Source organism: Narcine bancroftii, chromosome 8 (assembly GCF_036971445.1).
Source record: "Narcine bancroftii isolate sNarBan1 chromosome 8, sNarBan1.hap1, whole genome shotgun sequence".
In the NCBI taxonomy this organism is placed as follows: Eukaryota; Metazoa; Chordata; class Chondrichthyes; order Torpediniformes; family Narcinidae; genus Narcine; species Narcine bancroftii.
In genome coordinates, this window is record NC_091476.1 from 144656762 (window position 1) to 144681149 (window position 24388).

Consider the following 24388-nt stretch of genomic DNA (forward strand, 5'->3'; position numbering starts at 1 on the left):
AGGAAAATGGTCCTGAGGCTGCTCTGCCATTTAAAATGACACATAATTTTTGTTTTGCTTTGACCTATAGAGCAGCCATTCCCAATGGGGTCCACATCTCATTTAAGTAATAAGTCTTGTTTTCTTTTCACCTCATGTTAAAGAAATGTTTAAAATTTTTTTTTTATGCAGTCGGTCAAAGATACACTACACTTAAAATCACCAATGCCTGAAGAGGGCGCACGAAATCAGTGAACCGATGCGGACTCGAAAGGCCAACATGGCCTGTTTCCGCTCTGTAAATGGTTATATGGAGAGAAGTACAGAAGAAACAAAAGTTGACTGCTTCACAGGGAAGGAGGCCCATAAAATTTGAGTAGAATCCGAAGGGGGTCATAGCCAAAAAAAAGGTTGAGAATGGCTGCTATAGAGAGAAAGTTTTCAGATCTCTTCAGTACAGCATGCAGTCAGCTTTGACAATGAAGAAACATTAATAAAATTTCCAAGTTGTTGAGCACATCTGAATCATTCATTAGGTAAAATACTAAATTATTGGCTTTTCCTTCCAAACCCAAGGAATATGGAACTTCTAATTTTCCCACGTACATTTAAAAGAACCTTTATTCTGAGACTAATTAAATCCAATTCATCTGCAAGGAACTGATTCTTTAAGTCAGGGTTCCATTGGATTTAGCATAAACACCATCATACCAGTATAGTATAGATATTTTCTCATGTTCAGAAATAAATTTATTAACCCCACCTCACTTTGTTCAGCAGCTAAGTTTGACCATTAAGACATATTTTCCCTTTTGTGGGAGCAACAAAATTCATTTTTAATAACGTCATTTAATTAATAATTTAAGGGCTGTCAACTCTATTGAATGGAACCAATTTCCACTTTTTGGTACCAAACCATTCTGATTAGAAAGATAAAAGCAAAAATCCCTTGATTCTGTCAATATACTTTCATTCAAAAGCATCCAAGCAGTTGTCATTATGGACCACTAGTGATAATCAAGAATTTGTGTTACTGTGTATACATCTCATGTCCACGTACATGAAGATTGATTCATGAATGAGATTACATTACTAAAAGTAAATTCCCGGGCCAAAGGAATGTACATAGGGAAAATCAGAAGGGAAACTTAATGGCAAATTGAACAAAATTAACATACTTCAAGAGTTGAAATGTAAAAACAAGTGACCCATATGATTCTGAGAGATCAGGATGGGCAAGTTATTTCACTCCATCTTAAAGTCATTTCACAATGAAACAACCCTTTTTTTTTTGAACAAAAAAGATACTTGTTGACCAATAAGATAGAGAGGGAGTGATGTGTCTAAGTCACAACAAGTGGTCTCTTGATTTCTGAGATAATTTGAAAGTACAGAGAAAGCAAATACTCCTAATAAAAACAGAATAATTTGTCCAGTAAAATAAAGTATGTGGAGGATGGTTGCAGATAAATTATGTGCATAAACACCAGACAAGAAATTTACCTAATCACCTCCCTTCCATTTGGCCAGTGTTGACATTAATATTTTATAAACATTCCCAATTCTACTCCTCTACTCTTTAAATGATTTTTTTTTAAAAACACCTAAACTAGGAACAATTTTCTGGTGTGGATATGTTCTAATAAGTGGATTTGAAAATGCTCAAACTCTATATAATTGCCAGATGGTAATATAACTTCACATCTGGGTTGGATTGAGGGTGACAAGTTCTAACCAAACTGTGCTTATTACACGCTGAACAATTCAGTGGGTTTTTTTTAAGGCTAGATGGGTAAATTTTCACCTTAACATCACTGATTAATCCACAAAACACATCTATGAAGGTTGCTGTTTCTAAGTGGCATTGTGAACTCCAGTATACAGGTTTGCAAAAAACTACAGGTTGAACCTCTTTAATCTGTCGACACTGGGACCTGGCCATTGCTGGACCACAGAAAATGCTGGAAAATAGAAAATGCACAGAAAATAGATGTCAAAGGTTCAGTAGTTGTCTCGATCAGATCCATTATCTAAGCTAAAAGGATCAAATATATTGCAAATCAAATCCCAGTTAGTGTAGTGGTTAGCACAATGCCTTTATAGTGCTAGCAAATGTGACCAGGGTTTGAATCCCACGCTGTTTGTACTAACGGCGGCAGACCACGGGAGTTGCTGGACCACAGAGCACTGGATAATAGAGGTTCAACCTGTATTCACAAGCCCTGTGTTGAGGAAAGTTACCTCCTAGTATTAAAAATAGTTAACATTTGACATTTTGTCTTCTCAGAAAACATTGAAGTTGCTTCCTCAACAAGCTAATATCCTTTTGTGTTGGAGATTTTAATTCGAAATTGCTTCTGATCAGTTAACATAATCCAGAGTTTAAGTTATTTACCAGGAACCATCTCAGGTATTAGTACAGAATATTATACCTATATATTCACTCAATTCATTACATTAAAAAAATTCAAGAAAGCAATTAGGGAAAATTCAAAACACTACAATGTTTAATTTTAAATTCCCTGTATCCTGACTCTCTGCTTCTTGCCAATCAGCCTATGATCTACCTGTACCAGCATGTTATTTCTTATGCTATGTGCTCTGAACTTGTTAAGTCCACCTGCATTGAATTCGCCCATCGTTATTGAATGAAGATCTACCGGGACCAATGCCTGAAGAGGGCGCACAAAATCAGTGAACCGGTGCGGACTCGAAAGGCCAACATGGCCTGTTTCCGCTCCGTGAATGGTTATATGGTTATCGTTATTACTTACCCCATATTTTACTTTAATAAACTTCAATAATTTATTTTTCAATTTCATTTCAAAACACGAGTCCAACATTAGTACTTCAGTAAAATGGAACTCCACCCAAATGCAATTTCCACTTTCCAGTTAAAACCATCAATAAATTCTTTTGAATTTCAGTTTTTCAGCATCAATAACTTTTGTCAGATTTTTGCAAATGTCAAGTTAAGTGCAGTTTTAAAATCACAAATGTTTTCCACAAGTTTACTCATTAGATGACAAATCTAAATCGCTGCTTGATTCAGGGTTCGTTTTCTCAGTCTGAGTGAACTGCCAAGGCGATCATTACCACAATTTCCCTGTGTACCCAGGATATTGGATATTGGGTTTAAATAAAACCTATTATTCCTTATATCAAGGAATTAAAAAAAAACAATATTTCAAGAAAGCTCATAACTATCAATTGGAAATTGGACTTAAAGTGCACACGTGGGCTGGTTTGGAGGCAATGCAGGTTTTCAATTTGAAATTTGTTTGTAATCAAAAATGCAATATCCATTTACAAACTTGCAAAATCAGGCAGTGTACCAGAACACAACTGACTTTCTATTTAAAAATAATTCAACGATGTATTTAAGTGCAGTATCTACGTCAATTTATATTAATGTGGAAATTAGCTTTTCCAAAAGTAAGCATTTAAGAGTTTGCAGGCATCCACTTGTGAGTAACCAAGTTTTACCAATCACTGAAAGGGACTTATTGAACAATTTCAGTTGTGGCCAAGTACATCAACACAATTTGAAGAGCTTTCTCTAATCATGGCATCTGAACCTGCTGTAGATGAACTGATCTCGAATTAACACAAAAGACTTTGAGACTAGTAAATATAACTCATTTATTCTAAATAGGTGGAAGACTGAAGCTGTAAAATTACTGACCAATGTTCCTCCTACTTTGAATAAGGAAGTTACACAATATTTTTCAATCTAATGGAACAGTTGCCAAATTTAGGGAATTTTGGAAAATTGAAACCAACACATCAATCATCCATTTCACTTTGTTTAAAACTGTATGATGAAGCCTTTCATGCTTATTAAAGATCTGTTCACTCAGAATTGGTTCAGTTTATATATATTTTTTTCTTTACGAATAAAATGTGTGGTGATTCACAGTGAAAATAGTAAATGCCCAATGTCCTTTTTGATGATTTTTAGATCTGGTTAATCACAATTAGTCTTATATTTGCTAGGGTTTAAAAGAATTAGACCAGATTTCATTGAAATTCATGACAAATTAGAAGCAGGAAAGATATTGGGAAAAATTAGAATCAGAATCACAACCCAAGGAGAAGGTAGACGATTTAGGATTGAGCTGGAGAAGTTTCTTCACTAAAGGGTCTATAGAATCTATAAAATTCTCTTCAATGGAAGACCGTGTGGAGGGAAAAATATAAATTGATACTGAATTAGGATGATCAGCCATGATTTTATTAAATGGCATGGTGAGCTCAACAGGCCAACCAACCTTAATCCTACTCCTAACTTTCCTTTTAATGGAGAATCTGGAACTAGAAATCACTATATAAAAGGAAGCAGGTGCCCATTTAAGACAGAGACAAGATGCAATTTCATCCCTCAAAGAGTCAGGAATCTTTGGAACTAATTTCCTCAAAAGGCAGTGAAGTAGAGTCTTTTGAATCATTTTGAATCTGAAGTAAAGAGAGACTTGATAAACAAAAGTGACTTATAGTCAGGGTACCCACACAGGCTGCTGGAGATTGGCTCACGAGAACCAGCTGTAAGAGCTCGGATTCAAGAGGGTGCTGAGGGAAAGAGGGGTATCAGAAAGGTTGCAGGTGCTGAAAGCTTGCTGATCATATCAGAGGTTTGGATCTGGAGCTCAGTTTGCTGATGGATCCCACAGGGGTCTTTGCTACTGCAGTGGCCACAAGAGCACTGGAGGTGAATCCAAGTTAACTGAGCAACCCTGAAGGGAATCTCTTTTGCCTCTCTTTTTCTGATACTAAAGGATACCAGGCAACACTAATGGTGACTCTTCAGCTGCTTTATTGGCAGAAGGCAATTTTGTGTAAAATTATATGTTTTGCACTATTACATGACAATAAAGGAAATGTGAATCTTGGAAAGAGTACTGTGTGTATATGCAATTTAGGTTACAATCACATGATCAATGATTTTATTAGATGCAGATTGTTAATTTTAAAATGTTATAACATCATTTGATTTGTATTTTGGGTAATAATAAAATGTCATTACCAACAGCAAGCATGATGTGAATTGCTGTTGATCAAAGTTAGTCCTCCGTTTTGATAATGACATGGGACAAATAATTTTTATTGCAATAGTGTAATTGAGACAATATTAATATTTTTGCTGAATCCAGATATTAGAAGAGTGTTCTACATATTTTGCAGAACTTATTTGTAACTTCTGACTGATTAACCACAAATTTGAATTTCTAAATGCCAGGCAATGCCAACAATTCGAGCCTGAATTTAAAAAAAAGTTGTTCACATTATGCAAATAAATGTCTATTTGCAGCAGTAACCAAGCTGATAAAACAACATGTCAAATTAATCATCCATTCAGGCTCTGAATGGGAAATAGTTGTCTCGTGATTCAAATGTGTGAGAGTCAGACATTGTTTTAAAATCAATGACTTTAAAATTATGCTGTGTCTTCAAATTTCATTTGATAACTTTATGCATAATGGATCATTACTAGAGATATTTTATGTTAAAGATCCCAACTGCAACTATCCCTTGATGCACAAAGACTGTAGATACCAGAATCCAGAGCCACAATCTGCTGGAGGAGTACAATGTGTTGAGAAGCATCCATGGGAGAAAAAGAATTGTCAACATTTTAGGCCAGAACCCTTCATCAAGTCTAATGAAGGGTAAACATCTGCAGTATCTTGTGCCTCCAGTTATATATCACAGCAAGTGGCTAAAGTTTAAAATGTAGATCTCAGACTCTGCAGAATTTATTAACCTTAATCTGGAGTTAGTGATGGATCAGTGAGAGAAATATGGTCAGCTTCTCTTCGTTATCCAATAATCTACCACAATAATCAACTTGGGGGAAATTTCAGAAGAACTGTGTCAGGTTTGGGTACATATCCCTTCATGGCCAAATTGTCCATTGATGCTCACAGTCCACCTGAAGGCAAGGAAAAATGTTTGCAAAAACAGAAATGCTATCTTATAACCAATAAAAGCCTCAAAAGCTCTCCAAGGTTCATAAAACATTGGCAAGAAAATTATAATTCCCATTTACTGAACCAGAAAGCAAACTCTGAAGCGAAGGCCTTGTCCATGCTTCAATCTATCATGCCAGGCAAAGCTTACTCAGGCACTACTTACTGCTATCTGAGTGTCTAGATCTTTAATCACATCAGCTACTGCTGTAGGCCCAGATAATGAAGAGTTCATTGTGACATGCTGCCTAGAAACAAACAGCAAGGATTAGGCTACAGTAGGATTAGATATATTTCTACACTCTGAAAACTTAAAATGGTCTATACAACAAATTAAGTATTCTCAGTTATTGCTGCAGCTAACACCAACAATGCAGGGCGAGTTCATAAAAAAACACATTTAATGATATTTTCGAGATTACAAAATTAACCATTTTAAAATGACTGTTTGCTGAAGATAGAGTTTAATTAAAAAAATTAAAGTGGTCTTAGAGAGATGAAACTACCCAATCCCTGGTTCACATTTCTTCTCTAGTAAATTACCAGTACTTCTGCTGGTAAAGTTAAGAGTAAACTTTGAAAACTGCAAACAAGAGCAGAGAAGTTTAAAAATCGAAGTGCAAGATTTAATTATTGTCTGTTCTGCATCAGCTATGTTTATATCATTAGAGCTCCCAAGGAAGGGTGGGGAGAGGGTTGGCCTGTGGTTAATGGACAGATTGGGATTTCCATTCGCTATTTGCATTGGTTAGCAATCTTCAATTATAAACACTGTTTCTGCCAGATTCCAATTCTCAAGGACAAATAGTTTTTAACAATAAAGAGATGAATACCCATCCACTTGAGATACTGATGACCAAGATATCAGTAGATTTGGGAAAATGTAGACATTAAGTACATTAGTGTAAAAGTTAAACTCACACATTCAGGTTTGAGTGAACGATGAATTTTTCAAGACAATTTTTCGAGTTTTACTGTGGTAAAGTCAGATCTGACAGGAAATTCCTACCCCATGTTCTCAGTTGTCTGCATCTTCAGATTTCAGATAGACTTTTAAAGCTTGTTTTATCTCTATTCACAATTCTGGCTTAAAAATGATAACTCTCTCCACCAGTGCTACCCGATCAGGTGAATATTTTTGTCACAATTTCGTTACTTTTAATAGAGGTGTTCAGTAAATTTACAATTAACAGATTAATACAACTTAATATTCAAGTATATATTTCATATATTGTCATTATCCAATTTTTCACATTTCTACATTTAAAACAAACATAATTTATAATAAAACCATTTATCGTCATGAATGGTGTAAATTTCACATGACTAAAGATGGAAAAATATTTTTGCTAGAACAAGTTGATAAGCATAAACAACCTGTTAATGAGATAGAAACTCTCTTCTGATGGCAAGCCTTTATAAACCTTCGATTTTTTATCAATGTATTCTAAAGTGTCACAAGAAAATAATCTAACTCGTCTCACGCCTATTTTATATTTTCCCTTCAATAGTTAAAAAATAGTTAAAAATGTTACCTTTACTAATAAGGGAAAAAGCCCCTTCTCTGATTTCCATCTGAATTAAAGCTACTTCAGCTTGGATGACAACACTGAACAATGAAGGTTTTCTTCCTGAACATTCTTGGGTTTATTTTATGGATTTTGGGCTGCTGATCACCTTAAAATCTTCCTATTATGTACTGGTTTTTCGATATAACCAATTTTTTTTTGTGATTTCCAGTCATATTTTTAAACATGCTTCAAACATACAAAACCATGAAGTTCAAAATGTCATTGAAAATTCATTTTCTGCATTCACATTTGGACTTCTTCCCTTCAGTGCATGCAGTCAGTGATGTACATGGTGAAAATTTTCACCTGGACATTGTGAACATGGAAAAGAAGTATCAGGACAACTGGACCAATCAATGCTGGCCAGCTATTGTTGGACACTGACATGAGAGGCATCAGGAGCGCAGTACCAACGAAAATCAGTGGCAAAAATATTTTTGGGTCAGTTCAACTAATGCAATGTCTCAGCATCATTCTGCGACTAAACGTGCTAAATTCAATAACAGTTAATTTAATGCTTCTCCAACATTCAACATATAACCATTTACGGAGCGGAAACAGGCCATGCTGGCCTTTCGAGTCCGCACCGGTTCACTGATTTTGTGCGCCCTCTTCAGGCAATGGTCCCGTTCTTCTGAGATAAAGAACCACTCATATAAAACAAAGTGCATGGTAATTTCTTCTCTCAGAGCATTGTGAACCTCTAGAATTCTTTGTCCTACAGTGGTAGAGGCCAGACCATGATGCAGCAAATTTGAAATGATCTTTGTGTTCAGCTTGCAGTTGCACATCATAAGCTTTTTCAGGAAACAAACCTTTTGAAAAAAAATTGTTGTCCAGTGTAATCTATCTAAAGCATTTACAGTACTCCCTACTTATGTTCACTTACTATAAACTAAAACCATTCCACTCAATTTACAGGTTATTTAGAAAGCAAACTAACCCTATCATGATTTATTATTAACAACCTCATCTCGCTTCAACCTTCAGGAAGAAAGTACTGAAGCCTGAAGTTCAGCACCTAGAGGCTCAAGAACACTTTTTACCCCAGCACCTATCAGGTTCTTGTACCTGCCTAATCCTAAACTACCCTGCACTAGCTACTTTTTTTTCCCTGACACAAACTAAAGTAATATACTGGCATAAAATGTAAATTGGTTGATGGATAGGAAGCGGATAGAGCAACACTGTTGCAGCGCGAGCGACCGGGGTTCAAATGCACTGCTCTCTGTAAGGAGTTTATACGTTATCCCCGTAACTGAGTGAGTTTCCTTCAGGTGCTCTGGATTCCTCCCACCCTTCAAAGTCGTACCAGTTTGGTAGTTCAACTGGGTGTAATTGGGTAGCATGGGCTCGTGGGCCAAAAGGACCTGTTACCCTGCTGTATGAATAAATTTAAAGAGACGAGAAACTAAAGGACTTTTTTGGAAGGCAGATGGTAACAGGGTATTGTAAAAAATGTGCTTGGGTGCAAAATATTCTCATTATTTTGATTAAGAGGACCAAATGTAATAGTTCAAGTTTGTTGATGTCACAACATTGGTTGGAATTGCAAGATGGAAAAAAAGATGCAAGTTTCAAAGCAGTTTAAATATTGTGAATAAGTGGGTTAATTAATACATGACAGATGCAGTATTTGTGGATGTGATTTCAACACAAGAGAAACAGAGTATTGATTGAAGAGTGATAGGTTGGAAAATATTGATGTACAAGAGTCCTGGATGTCCTTGCACATTAGGCACTGAAAGCAAATATTCAAGTGTACCATGGGGTTCAGCAACAAATGACAAATTGGCCTTTACTGCTGACTTCAGGAGCAAGGTTATTCTGCTACAATTATACAAGGCTTCAAAGAGACTATACCTAAAGTATTGTGCGCACTCTTTGTCTCGGTATCCAAGATAAACTCATCATAGAGCAGGGGTGGCCACCCTTTTAATTTTCAATTTAGACACACAGCACAGTACCAGGTCATTTCTGCACAGGAGTACATACTGGAGGTATGGGTCAATTGGGCAGCATGGACCTATGGGCTGAAATGGCCTGTTACCGTGCTGTATGTCTAAATTAAATTTTGAAAATTAAAAGGTTGACCACCCCTGCCATAGAGGGAGGGAAAATTCCTGGGACTGCCAATATGTGTTTGGGTTGACCAGACTTGGATTCACTGGAATGAGGACTTTATTGAAATTTTAAAATTCTGAGAACAAGATGTATTATATATTGGGGACGTTTCCACTGACTGGAGAGTGGTTAGAGTACTGGTCTTGTAAGCTAGGGGTCGCGAGTTTGTTCTTTGCTCATTTCTGTGAGGAGCGCTGGAAAAAGTGGCGACTCTCTGACTTCCTTACAGTAGACAAAGTTAAAGAATTTCATGTATGTTACATTCTAAGTGTAGTATTACATGACAATAATGGAACCTTTACCTTTACAAATGGTCACAAACTCAGGGTTTTGAAATTGAGGCATGAATTCTTCACTACAAAATTTTCAACCATAGAGGGCAGTGGAGGTCAAGTTATTGAATATATTTAAGGGGATGATAGGTGGACTTCTGGAGATAGAAGGAATGAGCAAGAAATAAGAGAATCAGTTGTAATGAATGTCAGAAGAATGAATGAAGCCTTTATAGGATTAAAATTCAGAGAGCAACCGTACAAAAGACTTTTAATTCTTTTGGCCTATTGTATGTATGTATGCCAATCAGGCCAACCTGAAGAAGTTTGACAAATTAACATCAGCATATCACATGTGAGATTAGAGGAGCCAACACACTCGACCACTGCTACACCACCATGAAGAATGCCAACCAAGCCATATTAGAACCGCATTTTCATAATCACCTGGATGAAATTCTATTCCAGGCGTTCAAGCAGATCAAGGACCACAGCACCAGTAGTGAAGATGGCAAAAGTGTGGTCAAGAAATTCAGAGAAGCTTCTGCAGGACTGCTTTGAATTGGTAGACTGGAACATATTTAAGAACTTATCCACAGACTTGAATGAATATGCAACAGGTGTCACCAACTTCATCAAGACCTGCGTGGACAAGTGTGTGCCCACGCACACATACTGGTGGTTTTCAACCAGAAGCTCTGGATGAATCAGAGGATTCACAACCTCCTGAGGGTGATAACAAGGGCATTTAAGGCTGGGGGGTCTAGATCTCTACAAGAAGACCAGGTAAGACCTGCAGAAGCCTTCCTCTGAAGCCAAGCGGCAATTCTGGAGGAATTAGAGACAGATACACGCCAGCTATGGCAGGGAGTACAGGCCATTACAGTCTACAAAGCGAGGGCAAACACCATCGATGGCTCTAATGGTTCATTACCGAATGAGCTGAACACCTTCTATGCCCGCTTTGAGAAGAACCAAACAGTGCTTCCTAGAATCCCTGCAAAGACAGAGAACCCTATGATATCTGTCTCTGAGGACAATAAAAAGTGTAGTAATCTGCCTTAACAACTATTGACCAGTAACACATCAACAGTCATGAAATGTTTTGAAAGGCTCGTGATGAAACATATCAGCTCCTGTCTGAGCAGTGACATGGATCCATTCCAGTTCACCAATTGTGGCAATTGCGGATGACATCTCACTGGCCATACACAAAGCCCTGAAACGTCTGGACAGCAAAGATGCATACATCAGGATGTTCTTTATTGACTACAGTTTGCCATTTAACACCATCATCCCCTCAAAACTGATCAGCAAACTCCCAAGGCTTGGGAGTTAATACCCCACTGCATAAATGGATCATGGATTTCCTCATCTCCAGATCACAATCCATGAAGACTGGTAAGAGCTTCTCCTCCACAATCTTCATCAGTACCAGAGCACCACAGGGTTGTGTTCTCAGCCCCCTGCTCTATTCATTTTACACCTACAATGGTGTAGCTCGGAATGACAATAACACCATCTACAAATTCGCCGACGATATCACGGTAGTGGGTTGTATAAAGGATGGGCATGAATCTGCATACAGGATGGAGACTGAAAACTTGGCTGAATGGTACACCAATAACAACCTTGCACTCAATGTCACCAAAACAAAGGAGCTGATTGTTAATTTAAGGAAAGGAAAGCCAGAGGTATATAATCCAGTGAGCATTGAAGAATCTGAAGTGGAGAGGATGAGCACATTTAGATTCTTGGAAGTTACTATCTTGGAGGATCATTCCTGGATCCAACACATTAATGGCATCTTGAAGAAAGCACGACAGCATCTCTACTTACTCAGGAGTTCGTGGAGGTTTGGCATGACATCAGAAACCCTGGCAAATTTCTACAGATATGTGGTGGAAAGTGTGCTGACTGGCTGCATCATGGTCTGGTATGGGGACACCAATATCTCTGAGCATAAAGACTTCCAAAAGGAAGTGAACACAGCCCAGAACATCACAGGCCCAAACCCTCTCCACTAATGAGTACATCTACAGGAACAATCATCAAAGACCTCACTACCCAGCACACATGGTCTGTTCTTGCTGCTGCCATCAGGAAAGAGGTATAGGTGCAAGAAGACTGACATCACCATGTTCAGAAACAACTGCTATTCCTCTACCATAAAAGTCATGGACATTTTCAACCTCTCATTAGGCCCTTTCAAATTGCCTTGTAAAATGGGGTTAACTGGGCAATTTACTTGGTTGAAGACCCAGGTTCAGGGCTATTTGAAAGAGCCAAACTGGACAAGCCCAGTCAAAATCCACCTGGGTTCCAGACCTACCTTGAGGTGGTCAGGGAACCCAGTAAAACTTATCCAGGTGTCCTCCTCCACCGATTTAAAAGGGAAAATGGCATACCTAGTTACACTGGTGACATCAGTGTGTGCGTCACAGGGAAACCCCTGGCTGGTTTAATGCAGGATGCTGTTACGGGGCTACCTTGACGTGCCACTGCCGTGAACATTGGGGAGAGGGGTGCTGCTGCTGCGACGTGAGCGCTTGCAGCGGCATGGGGATTTATGGGTACAGAAGCGGCCATTGCTCCCGCACTCTTGCACTGAGCTGTTGCCGCATACTGGAGCAGTGTGTCGCGGCAGCGGCACGTCACGGGGTGGGGGAGGCCTGATGACCGGGAGCGGTGGGAGTCTGACAGCTAGGACTATTTAGGAGAACATTACTTTAAACAGAAAGAAGACAGGGAACAAGGGATTCCCTGTGGGCTGCCTATGATGTCACTCAACGAGTCATCGCAGGGGCGATCCCTTAAATTGGTGGGTTTGCGATTTAACAGGTAGGTTAGGCTACTGTATGAAAGGAGCGGGAGGCACACACTACCCAGTAATTTCACCTGGGTCCTAGGTGCTGCAATTTGCAAGCAACCTATTGCTGCAGTCAGAGCTTCCCACTTACTTCAAAAGGGCATCAACATCCCAGTGCCCAAGGAGAGTAGTGGGAGCTGCCTCAATGACTATCAGCCAGTAGCACTAACTTCTATTGTGATGAAATACTTTGAGAGGCTGGTCATGGCAATAATTAACACATACCTAACCAAAGATCTGGATCCGCTGCAATTTGCCTATCATCACAATTGCTCCACAGCAGATGCAATATCACTGGGTTCCCACTCGGCTCTGGATTACCTTGTAAACAGCAATTCATATATACAGGCACTCTTCATTGACTGCAGCTCAGCCTTCAATATCATTATTCCCTCAGTGCTCGCCAAGAAGTTACAAACTCTGGGCCTCTGCAACTGGATCCTTGACTTTCTCATTGGAAGACCGCAGTCAGTACGAATTGGGAACAACGACTCCTCCTGACTGATTATCAACACAGGCATACCCCAAGGATGCATCCTTAGCCCACTGTTCTACTCATTATACACCCATAGCAGTGTGGCCAGACACAATTCCAATGCTATCTACAAATTTGCGATGACACCACAGTGGTCGACAGAATCACAAATGGCAAAGAGTAGGTCACATAAAAACAGATTTATTTAAAATACTGGAGCTCTGCTCATGCTAGAAATGTCAGCCCCAGAGCCTTTGCAGAAGTTTTGGAGAGTACCCAAGAGACTTCACTAACGGATTGTTGTTTACAAAATGGCAACAGATGAAAGAACTTGTCAGAGCTGCAGCTGTTCTAAGAGGGTCATGTGGTTTTGCAAGCAGAGAGAGTCAAACAGGTTTTCTCTCTGAGAGAGAGAGAGAGAGAAAAGCAGAGAGACAGAGATCAGTTCTCCAGTTGGCAGCAGCAGCTGGGACTGGAACAGGACAAGCTGGCAAGCTTGTGGAAAACCCCATTTGGAAGACGGGTTGTGAGTGCTTAGTTCAGCCTGGTCACAGCCCTTGTGGTTCATGCAAGAGGAGAGGACTGGCTGGCTAATGTTTCACTTGCAATAAGTGAAACAAAAAGGAACTCTGTGGTGACCTGAAAGAAAGAGGTCATCATGTGGAGAACCCTGAGGGGGCAAGTTTCTTCGGCAAGACACTGAAGAGGCCAATTAAAAAGGAATCAGCTGTGGGCGTCCAGCATGCAACAAATCTCTTTCTGAAAACTGACAAGAACCTTCCTGAGCGGTAACCCTTGAAGCACCAAAGCCTGGTGAACTTTATAAATGTTAAATTCTGTGCACAGTATAAGAATTGCCTGCAACCAGTGAACTTGGAGGAATAAAAAGTGAGATTGGACTGAGAATCAAAGAACTTTTCTGAACTTATATATACGTATGCTTAGAATTAGAAGGGGGTTAAGTTAGGTTAATTAAATCAATAGTGATAAGTTAAAGTGTGATTCTGTTTTCATGCTTAAAGATAATTAAAAACAACTTTTGTTTAAGTAACCATTTGTCTTTGTGAATATCTATTGCTGCTGGGTTTTGGGGTCCTCTGGGCTCATTACACTTGTAGGATAATCTTCAAGGCAAAGGCTTGGGTAGTTCTGCTCAGCTTACATGTCATGTTCTACTTTGAAATCACATGGTTCTGTGGCTGATGCAACTTTTTCTGTGTGGATAAATATCTGGTGCATCTGCTTGCCAGACTGAGATCCTGCGATACTGCTTCCACTGGACAGCAGAGGTGACCTTCCCAGGTAGCTTGCTACTTAATAATTCAACAAAGAAATTTCTGACTTCTTTGAACAGAAACCAGAATGACAAACCTTGGGCTTAACGTTAGGAAAACCAAAGAGATGATTAGGACTTCAGGAGGAAGTCAGGGAACATGATCCAGCCCAGATTAAGGGCTCAGTAGTGGAGAGGGTCAAGAACTTCAGATTCCTGGGTGTCAACCTCACTGAGGATCTGTCTTGGAGCCTCCATGTTGATGCAATCATAGAGAAGGACTGCCAGCAGCTTTACTTTGTGAGCTACTTGAGGAGCTTCAGAATGCCACCAGAGACTCTCATAACCTTCTACAGGTGCACCCTGAGAGCATTCTGGCTGGTTGCATCACTGTCTGGTTTGGTATGGTGGCCTTAAATCTCAGGACAAGAAGAAATTCCAGAGGGTTGTTAACTCGGCCTATGACATGACAGACACCAGACTTCACTCTATCGAGGACATCTACCAGTACATGAGGCGGTGTCTTAAAAAATCAGCCTCTATCTTCAAAGACCCCCACCATCCAGGCCACGCTCTCTTCACTCTGCTACCATCGGGAAAAAGGTACACGAGCGGCACAAGGACAGCTTCTTTCCCGCTGCCATCAGATTCCTGAATAATCGATGAACCAAAGACACTGCCTTATTTTTCGTGCAATAATATTTTGATTTTTAAAATATATTTATTGTTGTAAAATAGTTTATAATATGAATGTTTGCACCATGCTGTCGCAAAACAATGAATTTTGTAACTTGTTCATGACAATAAATTGATTCTGAAATTTTAATTTTGTAACATTAATTCTGACTTAAATGTCTATACCTAGAAAGAGTAAACATTACATCCTAGATGCAGATAGCAAACTCTACAATTGGTAATGGTCAAAGGGATTTTGTTTTGCAAAAATTGATAACTTTATTCATTGCAATTTTTTTTAAAATCAGAAAAAAAATTACTGGAACATTTTTAAAATATTCCAAACTAAGTCACTGTGCACAGCTTTTATACAATTTTACCCAAAACAGGGATTCTTTAACTTCCAATACATCTTCAATAAGAATAACCAACATTCAGTAAAACAGTCATTCAAATACCTACACAATACTATTTTTGTATCAGTGGTGGCATGTAGAGGGTACTTTGGTTTTTGGGTTGCATAGTGCTACAGCATGCAACATTGCTGCCTTGTAGCTTCAGCACCAAGTTTGATTCTGACCTGCAGCTTGTATGCCTTCCCTGTTTCCCATATGCCAAATCCTTGTTGAATGGTAAGTTAAATTACCTCTAGAGTAGGTGGGTGGAGAGCTCATAGAGAAATAAAGGCAAAATAAGCCTTTCAAGATTAAAAGACACAAGTTAACAGCGCAAAGATGTTTGATGCTAAAAATAAGTGGTTTGCTCTCCGCTAGTGATTATGATGGAAAAGTAAAAAAAATAAAATTGCAAACAGTATATTTATCAACAAAATGACTCTTGTAATTAAAATTAAAATGGGTCAGAAGAATTAACCAAATGGAATGTGTTAAAGTGTGTTACACATGACTCTCAACAGTTATTACAATTTTGAAGTTATTGCTTTGCTCTTTGGCACTGTAAACATCCGAAGAAGTAGATTTAAAAAGTGTTTCACCCTAATAAACATCTTTTTTAACTGCTCCTATGGAAGTGGAGTGCTGCAGAGATAAGCATTTAGTGCCTATTTTATAATTGCTTTTGGTAAGTTTTACTCATGTTTCTATATGGGTGCTTTAAAAACTTTAAAAACCTGGAACACTATACTGTACTTTGGAAAAGGTCAAGAGGTGACCTGATAAGTATGAAGGATTTGATTGGATACATGTGAGGATATTGATTCCACAGAGGGGAATACGAAAACTAGGGTTCATCATAATAACCAAGGACCACCACAGAAAAGCTGGGGGCCATCATAATTACCCAATAAAGAATTCAAGACAAACTTCTTGAGCAGAGTAGTGAGAATATGGATCTAGCTGATAGGCAGAGTTTAGCCACACATAGACACGAGGCTGGTACATCCAGGCAGACACGATGGCTAATCGGGTGGTACTAGACAGTTACTGTGGCCGCAGACGCTGCTCTTACTGGGGCTGTGGCTGATGGCATGGAGGGACTGCTATTGTCAAATTCCCAATTCTTAACCACCAGGTGAGCTACTCCTAGAATGGCAGGAAGCCACCAGGAATTTCATTGGCCTATAAGTTAAAATGCTGGGAACCTAGTTTGACCATTCTCATGATTGCTCTTGCCATTTTGTTTTTTACCATGGTGTCAGCTTATTTTTAAATCTAAAATGGTACCAAAGAGTAACTACGTGCCTCAATAGCACACAAAAAAAAGCATTTCACTGCATTGTGCCATACATGACAATAAACTAAATTCTAACTCTTGGAAGTGAGAGAGACATTCAAGAAGGCAGAAGATGATGTGGAGTTAATCACCAGTAGAGGTGTAAGAGCAAAGAGGCTAATACTGCATTGGAGATACTGTGCAAGGCCACATGTTGACAGCCCTCTCCTCCCCACCACCCCCAAAGCAGCACTAGCAAACCTTCCTACAAGGATATTGGTCCATATGTAAAAAATGCAAACTGTTCTGCTGGTGCAGGTCCCACTTTCCCTGGAAGAGAAACCAATGATCTGAAGCCCTCTCTCCTGCGCTATCTCTTTAGCTGAAGTATTAAGCTGTATTACCCTCCTAATTCTGGCCTAACTAGCACATGACATGGGTCACTACCCAGAGATCACAACCCTGGAGGTCTTTTCCTTTAACTTTGCACCCAATTTTCTAAACTAACTTTACAGAATATCATCACCCTTCCCACCCACGTCTTTGATCCCAACGTGGACCACGACATCTGACTGCTCACATTCACACGCTGCAGACTCGATCTGATCCATGACATCTCTGATCCAGGTACCTGGCAGGCAACAAACCATCAGGGAATCTCAACCTTGTCCACAGAACCTTATATGTGCCAGTGTATCTTTTCTAAAAAAAAATTGAATGAGAGACATTTCAAAAGCTTTTTAAGAATCATTAAAATGCTATGGACATTTCTTCTTGAAATGACATTAGCGAATGTCTTAAAAATGAAAAGCCAGTAGTTTTAATGTTTAGCAGAAGTAATTTACATTCAGTTAATTAAATACTTGGAATAAATATTCACCAGGTGCAAGGGAATTGCTAGCTGAGGAACAATTGTCTATGCTTCTTGATTATCACTCCAGTAAAATACTCTCTGCTACTGAACATCCTAGATATTAAAAAAAAATTGTGCAAAGTTGACCAGAGTAAATCCTGGAAAAAAATTAGAGTAAGTCTTCCTCCGCGGTCTTCTCTACAATACAGTATTTTTGAGATACCTGTCATCCTCCAATCCAGGCATTTTAATTGCCCAAGAATTTATATAATTATCAACAGCTGATAAGTTACTAAGCTTTGGAAACACCCACTTTTAAATGATCTATGTGTAATGATATCTCAGCACTGCACACTATAAATTAGAATAGAAATTTATAGTGTGAGTGCTGTACACAGTGGGGCAAATTGTAGAATCGTTGCCTCAGTTTCAGAGATCCAGATTGAATCCCGACCTTGGGCAGTGTCTGGGTTGAAGTTCCACATTCTCCAACAACATTGTAGGTTTTCCCTGGATGCTCCAGTTTCCTTCAACATTTAGGTTGATAGCTAAAATGGCCATGGAGAATTGCTCCCAGTATATGGGTGAATGGTAAAGTCTGGAAGCAGTTGATGATAATGTGAAAATAAAAAAAGGGATTAAATGCAAGCTTAGTGTGAATGGGTGGCTAGAGGCAATGCAGATTTGACACATTGAAGGCCTCGTTTCATCATCTCTGATCCCTGAAATCAAATGTATTCAAACATTTGGAGGACTGTCCATAGTTCTAGTCTCCAACCTCTGCAAAGGAATTTTTGGACTAATGCAAAATACGTAGAGAAGATTTACAATGCTGTTATTGGAACTGAATTATATCCATCAAGAACAGAACACACTACTTTAGAAAAGAGATGACCTGCAAGCATAAGTGATAAGTACAAAGCATTTGATTGGATAAATATATTGTTCCTGCTGAGAGTGAGCCCAAAACTGGGGGTTGATCAGAACAACACATTGGATATTTAATTTAGACGTACAGGACGGTAACAGGCCCTTCCCGCCCATGGCCTGTGCTACCCAAATACCCCAATTAACCCTCAACTCCAGGATGTTTTGAAGGGTGGGAGGAAACCGGAACATCCAGAGGAAACCTACGCAGACATGGGGCGAATGTACGAATTCCTCAGACTGCACCATATTCAAACCCATGGCGCAGGCACTGTGCCAGCATTGTGCTAATCATGCTGCCCATGAATATTTGTTTAAGTTCTTTTACCCCCTCCACAGATTGTTGCTAACCTCTATATCAGCAACATGCAGCTTAAGTTTCAGATTTTCAGCTAAATAGTTATTTACAGATATGTACAATGCTGGCAAGGTTATCATTGTCAAATGTCAATGAGCCACGTTCTTGCATCATTGCAGTATATATATGCTAGTATCTCTCTGTGACGGTCAATTCTTTTGATAAATAAGTAAAAATAAAAGTGTAAAATAATGGATAGGGCAGGCAGCATTTGTGGAGAAAGCTCAATGACCTTTCATCTCAAGAGGGAAAAAGTTAAGAGGTACAAGTCCTGATCCTGATAAACTGCTCAGGTAAATCTTTTCTCTAGCTTCTGCAAGTGATCCATGTCTATCTTGGAAAAAATGGCTGCAATCTGAAAAGGATGTTTAAGTTTGTAAGGTTAATGTTTATTTGTCGTATCAGTAAGAAGGGTTCTTCTGCAAGCAGTCGAACAGGTTATCTCAAACAATCATGCAGCCAAACAATTTACAGGGACAATGAAAAGAAAGATCAGTTAGGCCCAAGCAATGGTAGCATGAGACTATTGTAGAGATGCATTGGAATAATTCGTGAGATTTTGGCTGCAGCATTAAAACCATAAAGAAAATGGGTTTGTTATTTTGGATGGAAAAAAAGCAAACTTAGTCATTCTCTTCCCTTGTTTGCTGGTATGTCCTCCCTCCCTTATCCACCTATTACTTCTTGCCGGTGCTCCTCCACCACCATCTTATTCAGGTGCCTGCCTATCTTTTGCTCATACCCCGACGAAGGGCTCATGCCTGAAACATTGGTTATGTATCTCTATCTTTCCCAAGAACCGACTCTGCCTACAATTTGCTTACATCTTGATGGAGGGCTCAAGCCCGAAACGTTGGTGATATATCTTTGCTCTATAAAGTACACAGCGCCTGTCTTCATTTTGCTCACAACTGGATGAAGGGCACAAGCCCGAAACGTTGGTTATGATTCTTGATCTTTGCTTTATAAAGTACACTATTTTGACCTGCTGAGTTTCTGTAGCATTGCGTTTTTACAGATGTACAGAGGTCACAGCCAGCTCAATAGAGTGAATGACACCAAGGGAGGGGGTAGTGTGCATAAACATTGGGGGAAAACCATTTTAAAAAGCAGAGGAATGACTGGGTGCAGGGGAGGTGAAGAGAGAATCACGTGGGGCCTTGAGAAGGGAATGGGATTGGTCCTTGTAAAGGATAGCATCTTGAAGGAAGTGGATGGGCTGAAGGGTTCCGGGCGATGCTTGGCAGCGGCTGCATTCCGAGGCGGGGAAGGTGATGCGGGGAGCGGGAATGAGGCGGGCGGTGGGGACTGGCGCGGCGGGCTGGGGTTGTCAGCGCCGTGCCTTCCCCCCCCCCCCACCCCCCCACACACCCCCTCGGGACGGCTGCCCCACTCCCGGGGCCTCGGCACCTATCACCCCCGGCGCGGCCACGCCGCGGAGCCGCCGCACTTACCCAGCGGAGCCGCTACTCGCCCATGACGGTGCTGCCGCTCGGCGGCACCACGTCCAGCCCGCCGAAAGCCTGAGGCCTGCGCGCCGAAGCCCAGCATCGCGGCCGGAAGCGGAAGTGGCTCCGGCGGCTCGCCACGCCCCGTCCCCGCCGCCGCTCGGCCCATTGCCGCCCTCCCACCCCGCAGGACGAGGCCAGGGCAAGAGGGTGGCAGAGGCCCACTCTGCGCCTGAACGGTATCACCCTCCACACGTTCACGTCCCGACGTCTGTGTATGTGTTGGGAGGTGGTGGTGGTGGTGGTGGTGGTGGTGGTGGGGCGGGGGCGGGGGCGGGGGGGGGGTGGGGGGGGAGGGTAGAGATATCGTTCCCCAGCAGGAAAGGAGGCCCTTCAGCCTCTCTTGTTCATGCCAGCAAGCCGGCCCTTCTAACTCCCCTCCCCATCCATCCAGCTGTCGCCCTGCACCCCCACTTCCCCATTGCAGTCACTCCCTGTGTGAACAAGGAGCTTCTCATAGCCTTCCCTCTCCCAACTACTTGCCCTCTAGTTATAAATCCTCCTCGGTGGTGGATCTGATAGTACAGATCGTATCACCAATGTGTATATGTGCAGATTGTAGTGTAGGATTGGCTGAGAGCGTAGCCACACCTACTGGCAGGTCTTAAAGGATTGCTCTTAGCCAGACCAGGTCATTCTGGACTGGTCGACCTACATGTGATATGCTCCAGTCTTTTAGTTAATAAAAGCCTTGGTTTGGATCAACAAGTCTTTGGTTCTTTCGACGCGCAATACAGAAGGTAATGACTATTATCTTATCTCTGCCCCCATAATTCATCCCCCCCCCCCACTCTCTCCCCCCCCCAACACTTTCCCCCCCCCCGCCCCCACTCTCCCCCCTGCAGTGATAAAACTTTCAGGCTCTCCAGCTCTACAATTCAAGCATGCCAGTCCTGGTTACTTTCTCATAAACCTTATCTTCACCCTTTCCTTTTGCTGGGTGGCCTTCTCCTTCCTATTTTTTTTTTAACCTCCCATGCCCAAAATTCTCACCTTTCAAAGTAACAATTCTTTACCAGATTTATTGGCCTTGTATAAGTGGCCTCAAGATTTTCCTCTTCTCCACAGATGGAAAGGTTCTCTTCTATCCACTGTGATCAAAACCTTTCATCATTTCAAAGAACTTGTTTAGGTTATTTGCCAGCACCCAGGTGTTCATCCTTTCTCCATATTTACAGCTCTATCATTTCTGATAGCATCAGAAATCTTCACTGCACACTGGCCAAGTAATGGAGATCTTTGCTGACCAGTTGTGGTGATATGTTTCCTCCATTGTATATAGTTATCATTGTTGGTTTTATATATATGGAGCTGGCTTGCCCACGGATGACTCATACCCTATGACTCCTCCCCTGTGGTCCTGGGCCATAAAAGTCAAGTCACTTTTCCCTTGCCGCTATTCCTATCCTGGGATCCGGGTCAGCAAGGTTCTTCAGTGTATCGTTCCCTCAGCTTGTCTCTGTGGTTACTGGTAGTTCACTACAATTTAATACACAGAAATTATCTGTCCGGTAATGGAGAAACTGCTGCACCCCAATCGACTGGAAGTGGACCCCAAATCCCAGGAACGTATGAACTCGATGAGCAGTGGATAAGCTGCTTTAGTTAAGTTCCTTGAGGCCGCTGCCAACCTGGTGGATTCTGATGAAAAGAAGTTCAAGATGCTGCAAGCAAGAGTCAGCCAGCGAGCGTTCCAGACAATCAAGGACTTTGCCACGTACGCCGAGGCAATGGATGAGCTTCAGGCCCTCTATAAACTGAGGATCAATGATGTCTATTCACATTATCTCCTAGCTTCCCGTAAGCAACAACCTGGTGAGTCAACCGAATAATTCATTTGTGCCCTTCTCGTGCTGGGGAAAGACTGTCGGGGTAGTGCAACAGCTCCTGTACTGGTAGCCGAGTGTGTCAAAGACCTAGTCCGGAACACCTGCGTGTCAGGATTGGGGTCTGTTTACATTCGGCAGCGCCTTTTCGAAGAAGACCAATTGTCACTGAAGTGACCCATACAGTCAATCAGGACTCTAGACTTGGCCCAGCACAACGCAGAATTGATTGTGGGCAAAAATGGACCCTCCATTTGCACGCCAAAAATACCGCCATCATGGGAGATGGCATCGGAGTCAGGTGACTTGACGATGGCAGCGGTGGTGACCGAACACACGAAGTGCTTTTTCTGTGGGCAGGCGAAGCACCCACGATGACTTGTCCTGCGAGGGCTGCAAATTGCTCAGACTGCAGAAAGAGCGGACACTATCTGCAGGTATGTCAAGCTAAGACTTCCACTCGAAGCAGTGCAAAGACTTCCACTCGAAGCAGTGCAAAGACTTCCACTCGAAGCAGTGCAAAGACTTCCACTCGAAGCAGTGCAAAGACTTCCACTCGAAGCAGTGCAAAGACTTCCACTCGAAGCAGTGCAAAGACTTCCACTCGAAGCAGTGCAAAGACTTCCACTCGAAGCAGTGCAAAGACTTCCACTCGAAGCAGTGCAAAGACTTCCACTCGAAGCAGTGCAAAGACTTCCACTCGAAGCAGTGCAAAGACTTCCACTCGAAGCAGTGCAAAGACTTCCACTCGAAGCAGTGCAAAGACTTCCACTCGAAGCAGTGCAAAGACTTCCACTCGAAGCAGTGCAAAGACTTCCACTCGAAGCAGTGCAAAGACTTCCACTCGAAGCAGTGCAAAGACTTCCACTCGAAGCAGTGCAAAGACTTCCACTCGAAGCAGTGCAAAGACTTCCACTCGAAGCAGTGCAAAGACTTCCACTCGAAGCAGTGCAAAGACTTCCACTCGAAGCAGTGCAAAGACTTCCACTCGAAGCAGTGCAAAGACTTCCACTCGAAGCAGTGCAAAGACTTCCACTCGAAGCAGTGCAAAGACTTCCACTCGAAGCAGTGCAAAGACTTCCACTCGAAGCAGTGCAAAGACTTCCACTCGAAGCAGTGCAAAGACTTCCACTCGAAGCAGTGCAAAGACTTCCACTCGAAGCAGTGCAAAGACTTCCACTCGAAGCAGTGCAAAGACTTCCACTCGAAGCAGTGCAAAGACTTCCACTCGAAGCAGTGCAAAGACTTCCACTCGAAGCAGTGCAAAGACTTCCACTCGAAGCAGTGCAAAGACTTCCACTCGAAGCAGTGCAAAGACTTCCACTCGAAGCAGTGCAAAGACTTCCACTCGAAGCAGTGCAAAGACTTCCACTCGAAGCAGTGCAAAGACTTCCACTCGAAGCAGTGCAAAGACTTCCACTCGAAGCAGTGCAAAGACTTCCACTCGAAGCAGTGCAAAGACTTCCACTCGAAGCAGTGCAAAGACTTCCACTCGAAGCAGTGCAAAGACTTCCACTCGAAGCAGTGCAAAGACTTCCACTCGAAGCAGTGCAAAGACTTCCACTCGAAGCAGTGCAAAGACTTCCACTCGAAGCAGTGCAAAGACTTCCACTCGAAGCAGTGCAAAGACTTCCACTCGAAGCAGTGCAAAGACTTCCACTCGAAGCAGTGCAAAGACTTCCACTCGAAGCAGTGCAAAGACTTCCACTCGAAGCAGTGCAAAGACTTCCACTCGAAGCAGTGCAAAGACTTCCACTCGAAGCAGTGCAAAGACTTCCACTCGAAGCAGTGCAAAGACTTCCACTCGAAGCAGTGCAAAGACTTCCACTCGAAGCAGTGCAGTGTGTATGGCCGATGGGCAGATGCCCCCCCTAGTTCCGATACAGTCCGCGTGTGAGCAGAGAGGGGCGCCATCTTACCCACCATAGCACCCGCCTTCTGCATGCTCTGCGTAGGTGTAGCCCGCTCTACTGACACCTCTTCCGCCTTCTTCCCCGATCTCGGCAGCCATGACCGCGTAGTCAACATGGAGGTCGTCATC

At 41.6% G+C, this 24388-nt stretch overlaps 1 protein-coding gene across 4 annotated transcripts in view; it reads right to left on the bottom strand.

Moving 5' to 3' along the window:
* The window catches only part of taf12 (TAF12 RNA polymerase II, TATA box binding protein (TBP)-associated factor), a 41889-nt gene extending 21306 nt beyond the window's left edge, over positions 1-20583 (bottom strand). Inside the window, exons 1-2 of one of the 4 annotated variants that reach the window (XM_069895172.1) lie at positions 20468-20583; positions 6112-6189 (exon numbers count right to left, since the gene is read on the bottom strand). In XM_069895172.1, the coding sequence (XP_069751273.1) occupies positions 6112-6180 (69 nt within the window). In that variant the 5' untranslated portion in view covers positions 6181-6189; positions 20468-20583. Of the gene's footprint in view, positions 1-6111; positions 6194-20467 lie in introns of those variants that run through there. The other 3 variants (XM_069895171.1, XM_069895174.1, XM_069895173.1) reach the window with 3 other exon arrangements.
* Between the last annotated feature and the right edge of the window lie 3805 nt (positions 20584-24388).